Below are 11,317 nucleotides of genomic sequence, written 5' to 3' on the forward strand. Positions count from 1 at the left end.
TATTTCTATCAACTTATTTAATTAATCAATTATAATTAATTATTTGAATTTACGATTGTTAATTCATTTATATACCAAGTATACATCTTTTGATACGTATGTTTTATCCACTTGTATATATATATTTATATTTATATATATAACATTGAATAATTTATTGAATTCAAAATTAAATTTGTTTTCATTAATTATTCACAACTTTGTTTGTTTGTTTACTTTTTTTTATTATTATTTGGCTTTTATTAGAGTGATTAATCACTCATTAAATAACATTTACTATAACATTAGGTATATTAATTAATGTCCTTGTAGTGAGCATCCTGGAAATTTTTTAAACACAAAGATCAATAATTTTAATTTAAACAAAAAAAAAATTTATTTAAATCCAGTCAATTGATCCTATTGAAATAATACATTTTTTAACAGATAAATTTAAAAAAAATTATATTTTATTTGTTATTAATTTATCTAACAATTTATTTATTTTTGATCATTATTTTATGAACTTTTTCAATACGTACATCAATACTTATTAGATACGTATCGCACATAAAGTTATTAATTTTATAATTTTTTAAATTCGTAATACCATGGCAACTGGCAGTGTTGTTTACTAACATTAATAATCTTGCATTGATTATTAATTTCATTTAATCATAATTTGTTTTAACAATAATTAATAATTATTATTTTTAATTATTAATTAATTTGATTAATAAATTTATTAAAATTTTGATAATTTACATCAAGTTTGTTTTTAATTTTTTAAACTTAAGGTAAATTTGTCCTCAAACTCGCTAAATAATAACAGATTTATATCAATTAAAAAATGTTTATAAAGAAAATTATTTAAAAAAAATTTATTGTACAAATAGCAAGGAGGAAAAATTTGCCTTCGTCTTTTCAAAACAATTGTACACGACGTCTTTATGTTTAACTTTTTTGCTTTTAGCTTTTTTATTATTATTATATTATATTAACTTAAAATAACTAACAGTTTATTTATCTGTCCCATTAATATTATTTATTTATTTTATTTTTATCTACTATTTACTAATAAAGGCTCCTAAAAGTGCGTCATATATTATTTCATTTCTTTAATATCGTTATAAATAATTATATAATACCATCGTGTATTTAAATAATTATATTTAATTATCATAGTAATAATAATAATAATTATTATTAATAATTGAGAGCATTTACAGAGCAGTAAATGTTAACAATTGGGAAGAAAAGTAACAATATACAATATTAAAAATAACAAGGATAAAAAATTACAATCAACTGGCACTGCCGGTTATTTTTTGAGCGTCTACAGCTTTTTTTTTCTTTTTAATAAATAAATGTAAATATTTATAAAAAAAAAAAAATATTTTGCCTATTAGTTAAATAATTAATATCTCATGTAATTATTTTTCAAAACTCGAAGGCCGGGCAAAATGGGCACCTGAAAAAAAATATATAAATCAGTTCGAATATTGTAATATTGTCGACTCCATTATTATATGAGTGAGGTTATAATGCACTTCCTATAAAAACGCATAGAAATAATTTGAATAAAAATTTATCATCAGTCAGACCACTAAGAATTTAAAAAACTGATATTTCGATAGGAAATGCGCAGTTAGGAAGCTAATAATAAGTTTAAGTCGACCGTTAAATTAAAAAAAGTAGTCAATTTTAAGCTCATTCTTAAAATTGTCTCAACAAAAAAGTGTAACTCGGTAGTTTTCGGTTTTTACTCCTATTCTGGCTGTTCTATTTACTGACCACCCCCCCCCCCCTTACTCCTCCTTGCGCATGTGCAGTTTTGAAACAATCGGTAGTGGGGGAGTCTCGAAGTTCATTCTCTCTCTGACACAAGTTTAGACACTACCCCCACTTTTTAAATTACAACAATTATAATTACACCAGGATATAGATCTAAAAAAAAAATTACAGTTGTTTTAAATCCGCCGTAATTTCTCAAATAAAATTCATAAAATCTTCACCTCACGAAATCAGAAACTTCAAATTTTGTAGGTTAAAATTTATTGACAAAGTTTGCGTAGCAAATAATTCATAACCGTGAGTAATTTTTTTTTTCCAATTCTATATCCTGATAAAATCATAACTGGCTGTCCTTTTTCCATTTAATCTCTTATTCTTTTTTTTAATTAACTAATAAAATCTAAATATAAGTACAACTGAGAGCCATCGGCCATTTTGTAAAAGTGGGGAGAGGTCTGTCCAAGATTGTTCTTGATTTTGATTGGCGGTTCTGGGCGCCATTTTGAGGTTTTAAAGTTAAACTGCTAATTTTATTTTTCTAGGTGCCTATTTTACCCGGTAATCTTGTAGTGCTTGGTAATAAATAAAAAAAAACTGCTTACTCGATATTGGCGTGGATGTATATTAAATTTAATAACCTTACTATTAAATATATAATAAATGACTATACCTCAAAAAAGACTTATCAAAATTCAAATCCAAATTATATAACAATATACTGTTATAAAATAATAAATAACAGTATATATATATTAATTAATTAGTTTTACTTTTACGTTGGTGCCGATGATGGTGAGCATGATAATGCCTCTGGTTTCTAGTTTCTTGTACCGCAGCAACGAGAGTCCTGACCGCTTCTTCATGTCCTTCTAAACTGTCAGCCTTTTTTAAAGGACCAAGACCAGTAGCGCTTGCTTCCGCCGCAGCAATTATTGCTGAGCTTGCAGCGGACCGTTTACTTTTGGGTCGCGGAAATGTTTCCCATGATCGTTGTTTTGAAACGAGACTTGGCGTTGATTTTGCTGAGGTCGGTCCTATTAACACTAACAATGTTTTGCGCGGATCCTTATTACTTTGGGCAATTAACGCGCCATCAGTGAGACTTGATCTTCTACTACCCCCCGATCCTGTGGTACTTAAACTGTCGCAACTTGCCCGTCTCTTTCTTCTACCATCAGCTGTTTTTTCACCAGAATAAAAAACGTCCTCGGAATCACTCGCTGGATAAACTCTTACGCTTTTTTGACGCTGGTCATTAGCTTTTGATGATCCTGTCTGTGATTCGTCTTGTGGAGCTGCGTGAATTTGCGCTTGTACACGTGATTTTTTGACCTCACCGAGTGTTGAAGCTTCAGATATTCGTTGGTATTCACTTTCTTCAGTTGCTCCTTTTTTACAGAAAAAAAATTTATTATTAAGTTGAAGTTTTTAAAATACAGGGAGAAAATGAAACTTGAAAATTTAATATTTAATATATTTTAGTAATCCTGGCGGATTTAATACTTCGGTAGTGTTGTGGTAAAATTACGGTAATGTACCGTAATGCGGCGGTAAACTTGCGGCAACAGTATTGTCTATATGCAGTAATTCTATGGCAAATTTACCGTAAAAAATCAAGCAAAGCTACTGTAAGTATTAACGATAAAGCTACGGCAAACATCTTATTGGACCGTAAATTCCAACGTTTTAAAAGTATCCAGACGGATCCGAATTACGGTAATATGCCGTAATTTACGGTATTTTAAAGAATTACGGCCAAAGTACGATATTTTTACCGTAAATTTGTGACAAAAGAACGGTAATTTACCATTAAATTGCTGCAAGCCTGTAGTATCTTACCGTAAAGCAAAATGTTCCACTGTAAAAATAAAAAATCATACGGTGCTTAGGCAAAAATGCCGCAAATTGCGGTAGTTTACCTTAATTAGCCGTAAAATATCGTATATTGCTGCAAATTACCAAACTTTACCGTAATTCAAATCTGCCAGAATAATTAATAGTTATACTGTATTTAAAAGTAGACTTTCCGTAAAGTTACGGTACGCTTTTTCCTGGTGGCCCTGATATTACGGTATTGGTTACCGTAGCTTACGACTATTTATGATCGCACAAATAGTTGCTGTATTTTCATCGCAAGTTACACTGTAAATTTACCGTATTTGTACAGTCATGCTACGGTTAGTTTTACCCTAAAATTACCGCTTTCATACAGTCATGCTACGGTAAGTTCTACTGTAAATTTACCGTATTCCTACGGTCATGCTACGGTAGGATTACGGTAGATTTTACCGTTTTCGTAGGGTAATGTTATGATAGGTTTAGATGAGTAATACTGTAAATTTACCGTTTTCTTACAGTCATGATACGGTAAGTTCTACTGTAAATTTACCGTATTCGTACAGCCATGCTACGGTAGATTTTACCGTAAATTTATCGTTCTCAAAGTTATGCTACGGTAGGATTACAGTAATTTTTACCGTACATTTACCGCTTTCGTACAGTCATGTGACAGTAAATTTTACCATAAATTTATCGTTCTCAAAGTCATGCTGCGGTAGGATTACTGTAATTTTTACCGTACATTTACCATTTTCGTACAGTCATGCTACGGTAAATTTTACTGTAAATTTATCGTTTTCGAAGTCATGCTACGATAGGATCAGAGTAATTTTTACCGTTCATTTACCGTTTTCGTACAGTCATGCTACGGTAGGTGCTACCATAAATTTACCCTTTCCCTACAGTTATGCTACACCGTAGGATTACGGTAAATTGTCCCAGTCCGGTAATTTACCATAATTCTACGGTAATATTGGGCCCGCCAGTGATCGTAAAAGTTACTACACCAGATAGTAAATTTCTATGAACATATAGTCAAGTTAACTAACACAGTTTATATCAATTGGCTATACTCAAATAATAAAAATTTAATTCTCCAGACAAAAATTACAGAGTTTCAATAGCGTTTCAAGTTTACAATATGAACTTAGCAATTTTAACTCATATTTCAGTAAAGTTCCTCATATTTTTTCTCCATACAACAACAATATTAAAATAAATGTAATAATTACCAGCGTTATCTTTCTGCGATTGACTTTCGCTATTTTTATTATCTTGTTCCGTCGCCTCCGCATTGTCACCAGCGCCACCTTTCAATGACCGGTAAATAGAACGCACTTTACTGGCAGAAGTCGACGAAGACGAGTGACCCGGTGGTGTTTTGGGCTTGTGACCACTGTCAGGTGATTTCCGTGAGCGTCGTCCTTGACTACGATCTCTGCTACCCCCTTCCTCTTTGTCTCTCCCCGGTGATTTCTTACGATCCTCGCGAGTTCGCGCTTTTTCAATCAATTGACTCAGTACACCCCGTTTAGCTTCCGATGATTTAGCGGTTCCGTAAACAATTATGTTACCACCGGAATCTAGAAGTGCGCCGACTCCCCCCGAAGGTGTCCTACATCTTGGCACGTCTTTTGAATCTGTAATATAGATATTTGCTATATATATTTATCCTTCAGCGGTCAAATTTCTGGCACGAATCACAGCAGCGATAGATCCTGTGACCATTAGAGATTAAACTGACCCACTTTTCTAAAAGAACTATCAGTAAAACGAAATGAAATCTGTACCTTTTATATAAAAAATGTTATCGGACATATTGGAGCCCTTGGAATGTCGGCAATCTTTCGATTGTTGTTGCTGCTGTTGTTGCTGCTGCTGTTGCTGTTGTTGCTGCTGTTGTTGTTGTTGCTGCTGGGGTTCTTGCATCTGCAGCCTTGTAAAATGTTCCAAAAGTGCTTGTAAATGTTGATGATTAGCAGCATCGGCAACGGCAGCATTCATTTCACCAGCGGAAATTCCCGCAGAAAATGATTTTATGAAGGGTTCCATTTGCTGGGAAACTGACTGCAATTGTTTGAGTTCTCCTTTCAATGTTAGAATATCGTTCATCTGTGAATGGAATATCTCCTTCTCGATGTGGATTTTACACAACTGTTCTTCCCATAGTGCATCAAATATATTTCTCAATCGTTCTAATTCTATTTGGTGATGCTCCAATTCCTGTTCAAGTAATCGACAATCTCTTACGGCGTGTTCATACCGCAAATTTATCGGGGGAGTGTTGACGCGTCTCAGTACTGTTACGTCATGATGTAATTCACTTATACGATCTTTTACGGCCATTAATTGTTGAGTCAATTCTTTTAGTTGTGAATCGAATGTACGGCAGTGGCTGGAAAATTGGCCACTTTCTTGCCCTGATTTCAATATTCGAGATGATAATTTTGTGTTCTGAAAAAAATGTTTTTAAAATATAATTATTATGAATATTATGAATGAGTATGAGATCTTGACCGAGTTTTTAGAGCAACAATGGCCAAAAAAGATAGAGAATTATTGAATTATTAAATGGGGTAAAGAAGCTCGGAATTGGCGGCCTGAGGAAATAAATTTCTGATAATTATTTAGATCGGATATTAAACTTTAATTGAGGTATTGATTCTAATGCTTGCGATTTGTGTACATCAGATACCGCTGGTTTTCGAGAGGATCATTGATTGGGGATAAGATTACTTTTTGTTGTAAGTAAAATAGTACGAGTAGGGTAAGTGAAAAGTTTGAGATCCAGGGCCCGGGTACTTTTGAATTCGTGAGACCGACAAATGACGCCCACTGTCTGACTGTGTAAACAAGCGGACTTACTTTCGGGTTGAATTCACTGTACAGATACAACAACTCGGACATATAGACGGCAGTCATATTGCTCACGCTTAAATCACACTCGATGTTGGTGTAGAGATGGTGATACTTGACGATTGGTACTCGCGCGTGAAGTATTTTTTCAATATTTCGGATACCCGGTAAATAATTACGCATCAATCCAGATATTGGTTCTAATAGACGGCCTGCGTTCGTCTGTGCATCGGATGCCGCTGCTTTTGTTTGAAATACAAGGCGACTTGATTTAGACTCCGGTTTTGTTTGTAAATTGATAACTAAATCAAGATCCGAGTCGCATTTACCGGACCCGTTGACAGTCGAGCCGAACGGTAAGGCTGTGACATTTGGAAACATACCAGATAAACTTAATTCCATTTGATTGGCTATGAAAAATCGCAGCCTCAAATCAATGTCTTGTAATTTACTTTCTTTGTAAATTATTTCCATTTGTTCAGAGACTGTTTCTTTACTACTAATTAATTTTTTTATATAATCATTTGTTATTAATTTATTTGGATATTTTCTTATTTCTACTGCCAATGGTAAAGTTTCAGCTTTTTTAAATGCCCCCAATGGTCCCTGTGTATTTTTGCGTAGCAGCGTATCACGAAACCACAGCATTTGCGATTGAACCGGTACTACTTCATTTAAATTAACATGCGTAGATGATTCTATTAATGATTTAAATGATGATAAATCTTCATATTCAACTAAAAAAAAATCCTATAATAAAGAATTATTTATCATTGAGATTATTGCGGGCTGATGTACACAAATAACAGGCCGATGTAATTTTACTTAGTGCCGGGGTTTTAATTTGTTTTGTTATCTTTTTAAATTATCAACCTGTTGACATACTGATTTAGTTATAATTATTTGTCTCTACCACGTGAACCGCCAAGCAATTGAACAACAAAAATAAATAAACCTCATTGCGTCTAATATTTAATAGATCGTCGCCATAACTTTAAGTTTTGTCACCAACTAAAATAATCGCCGAGGAAAATAAAATAGTCAATTACTTAATCTGTGCATATTTTCTTGCTCCCCGGAACCAACCGATCAAAACATCTTTAGTATCATATCCTCAAAATTAAATTACGTCTCCTCAAATTTAAACAGTCACTCAATCGTCATTACCATCGCCCAATTTAAACCCTTTGTTTCCTCATAATTACAACCGACTAATTCAAAAATAAAAAAACAATTCCCTAATATACTCGACGACCCATAGTAAATCTGTTACCCCAATAAAGAAACCGCCAGAAATAATGAACACCACCTTCAAAACTTCTTCTACCACAACTCAGTGTCTCAGAATTCTCACCTGAAGGAGCGGCGGCTCATTAGAAATCTGATGAGTGTGCTCGTACAAATCTTTCTGTTGCTGATGTTGTTGCTGTTGCTGCTGCTGTTGTTGCGTATTACTATTTATTTGTCCTAAAAATGGTTGTAATGCCCTCGAAAATTCAACTCTATAATTTATTTTAAAATGACCAGCCAACACCGGCGGTCTGGACGGATGTCCAAGCTGTGCGACCCGTCCAAGTCGCTCAAGCATGGGGTGAGCAAGCTCTAGAAATTGGTACTTAGTAGCACCGCTTGTAAAAACAGTGCACAACATTAAGTGCATTTGCAATACAGGTATTGCTGACCCTAGACTTAGTAATTGGGCTCTGACCATACGTTCCTTTGTTTCAAATTGACGTTGCAATTCAGCGGATACAGAATTGTGGGTTTTGGTAACAACCTCCTGCATGCCCTGACAGTAAGAATTAAGCGAACGTTTCTCTGAATCTAAATTATGTCTCAATTCTTCCAATTGGCTCTTCAGTGCCATTAGACTGTCGTGGACGCCGGCTTGCAATTCGCAAAGTGAATTGGCAGCGCGTTCCATTTTTTTATTAGCCTGTTGCCATGCCGTGTCAATGTCGACACAATGAATTCGTGCATCTGCTGGTGTATCACGAAAACAAGTTGCACATAACATTGATTTAGTACTTTGACTGTACATGATAAATAAATCCCCGTGTGATGGGCAACGTCTTTGAGTATCTTTTGAGCATTTACTCATATGCACAACTTCGTGTGATGAAAACATTTTTGCGCGGTGAGTGTGCTCACGGCAGTGTGTACATAATGCTTGACCTATTAATGATAATAATAATAATTATAAATTTATATTCTGAGATACGAAAAAAATTTATTCAAATATATGAAAAGTTATTGATTGTTAGTTTTTTTTTTTTTTTTTTTTTTTTTTTTTTTGTGGACTTTTGAACAGAAACAAAATTAATTAGGATATGAATTTTTGAATGGGTAAAAAAAGCGCGAAAAAAGTTTTTATGAATTTAAAAAAATTTTTTCGCGCTGTTTTGAATGATAGAGAAAAAGATTGAAATTTTGGCATAAAATTTAATTCGAATGCGCGGGATATTTTTTTTTTTTTTTTTTGGACAAATTTAAATAAATTTTAAATTATTGGGATTTTTATTTTTTGTTTTTGGAGAAAAAATAGGAGACAAAAAAATTATTAATTTTGAATATAAAAAAAAAAAGTGAATTTGTAGAGTTAATTTTTGTAATACATAGAAAAATTTGGAGTAAAAAATTTGGAGTAAAGTCAAAGAATTTTTTGATAATTTTGAATAAATTTCTAGAAAAAAAATTTACAGATTTGAATTTTAAAATTTGCTTGATTTTGTAGATCTAATTTATTAAGATCTATGTAGATCTCAATCTGTTTAGATCAAAGTCAAAAAAACAAATTATTTGTCCCCTGGTGGAAATTTTTCGGACTTTTCTCTGAAAAAGTCTTTAGAACTTTAGAACTGAGTTTTTCAGAGAAAATTCCGAAAAATTTCCACTAGGGTCAAGTAAAAAATTTTTATTCAAATAAATTTCAAATTTCATTAAAACAAAAATTTTTTAATTTAAGGGAATACGCTACCGGATCTCTTTCTCACACTCAGAAAAATAAACGGGAACATCTTTGTTGCACTCGTAGAGTAAATGAGAATTTTAAAACAATTTTTCTCGGAGACGAATTAGAATTTTTGAAAATACGAAATTTCTAGCTCTTAGTTAAGGTTTTAAAAAACGCTCAAGACTCTATTTTAGGTTTCCAGTGTTTGTCCGTGAATTAAATTAAATCGAAAATCGGTTACCGTTACCCCTTAAAATCTATAGATCTTCATAAATTTAAAATTTCAAAAATTGAATCTTCGATCAATTAGATCTAAATTATTTTCCAAAATAATTCTAATTTTTTCAAAAAAACTGCGCTCTAATTTTTTTACCTCCAGTAATTTTTATAAAATCTAAAATTTATCATTAAAATTTTCCAGAGAAAAAAAAAAACTTTTCCAATAAAAAAAAGAAAATTATCAAAATTGATAATTATCCAAAATTTTGAATAAATTTCAAAAAAAATTGTGGTCTTGATTGCGTATTCAAGCGCTCAGAAAAAAAATTTTCTTAGCACTAGAAAAAAATTTTCTCGCCCCAAAAAAATTTTCATATTTAATTCATAATGAAAAAAATTTCTTAGGGCAAATAAAAATTTTCTTGAGTCAAATAAAAATTTTCCGCCAAGAAATTCTTGTTTTCTGTTGACAGATTCCGATGAATGTATCGCGTATAAGTTTCGCATATCGATAAATTACTGAAGACGTTCCGAGAGATCTCGAATACTCAAGTGTCATTAAAAATAAGCAGCTTTCAAAAATCCTTTCGAACGTCACTTAAATTTCTCAGTCCTCTGTGTCTTAAAATTAAAGAAAGCTCATAAATCCCAACTTACAGCAAGTAGTGCAAAAGTACATTGTTGATTTATCACGTTTGTCGCAATTAGCACATGCTGGGTTTTCCGAATTGGCTATTTCAATTAATTGCCTTATCAATTGATCAACCGGTGGCATTTGCGCCCCTTCTTTTAATTGTGTCACTTGTCTAAAAAATAAATAATTACTCACACCATGAACTTAAATAATTAATTAATAAATAGAAAAAAAAAATAATTACCCGCAAATGGGACAAATAACTTTTGAATCCAAATGAGGTCCGCGAATACATCTGGCACACAGAGTATGAAAACAAGTCAATAGACAAGGATCATTAAAATAATCTTGACAAACACCACAAGTTAATGGATTACGTTGTGTATTATTTGAAATACCAGCAGTTGCATCCCCGTCAATACCATCACCCGAATTCGCCATTATTTTTACCCTAAATAATTAATTTTACCAGCACACTCTTAACTTATCTTCTTATTTGTTGTTAAACCCAGCAACCATAAAAATTTATAACTTTTTCTCTCTTCCCTCCCGTAATTTTATTTTATCTGAACCAGAAGCTCATAATTTCTGTAGCATTGGCACTCCCCGTATTGTAAATTTAAATCGATTCGCTAAAACAAATTACTCAGTTTAAAATAAAGAGAGTAAGTTAATGAATGGATGATAATTACAATGATATATTGTTATATTATTAAATAATTGACAGTAAATTTTTTACCCGCCCCAGAGACGCGTCTAATGATGACGCGTTTCCGCAATAGACCTCTGTGTTGTTTTATTCGCGAATCATTATTATGACGTATTAACTTGTCGTGACACAGCTACTGCTGGTAGTGGTGCTGCCGATGATGACAGAGCTTGCAAACCATCCCCATTAGCGAGCTTGCGCTGTTACGAATTACGTCATACTCTACGGAATACACTCAACCAATCAGGTAACATCTTTACAGAAAAGTGCTTTTTTTTCCTGTTCGTTGTTATTTTTTATGTTTTTTTTTTATTTTTCAGCTGTGTAGGAACCA

The 11,317-nt window shown here is 32.5% G+C and overlaps 2 protein-coding genes across 2 annotated transcripts; both read right to left on the reverse strand.

Moving 5' to 3' along the window:
- Window positions 1-84: 84 nt before the first annotated feature.
- On the reverse strand, window positions 85-10,715 carry LOC130665316 (RING finger protein 207-like). The gene is made up of 7 exons (XM_057465646.1): window positions 10,519-10,715; window positions 10,298-10,446; window positions 7,823-8,643; window positions 5,403-6,066; window positions 4,845-5,252; window positions 2,544-3,161; window positions 85-1,450 (listed from the first exon to the last, which is right to left on the reverse strand). Exons 1-7 carry the CDS (start codon window positions 10,713-10,715, stop codon window positions 1,413-1,415), a joined length of 2,895 nt encoding a protein of 964 aa, XP_057321629.1. The 3' UTR covers window positions 85-1,412.
- Window positions 6,262-7,387, reverse strand: LOC130665317 (poly(A) RNA polymerase, mitochondrial-like). Its single transcript, XM_057465647.1, has one exon. It carries the CDS (start codon window positions 7,114-7,116, stop codon window positions 6,277-6,279), a length of 840 nt encoding a protein of 279 aa, XP_057321630.1. The 5' UTR covers window positions 7,117-7,387; the 3' UTR covers window positions 6,262-6,276.
- Window positions 10,716-11,317: the final 602 nt, after the last annotated feature.

The sequence above is a fragment of the Microplitis mediator genome, chromosome 3, assembly GCF_029852145.1.
Source record: "Microplitis mediator isolate UGA2020A chromosome 3, iyMicMedi2.1, whole genome shotgun sequence".
In the NCBI taxonomy this organism is placed as follows: domain Eukaryota; kingdom Metazoa; phylum Arthropoda; class Insecta; order Hymenoptera; family Braconidae; genus Microplitis; species Microplitis mediator.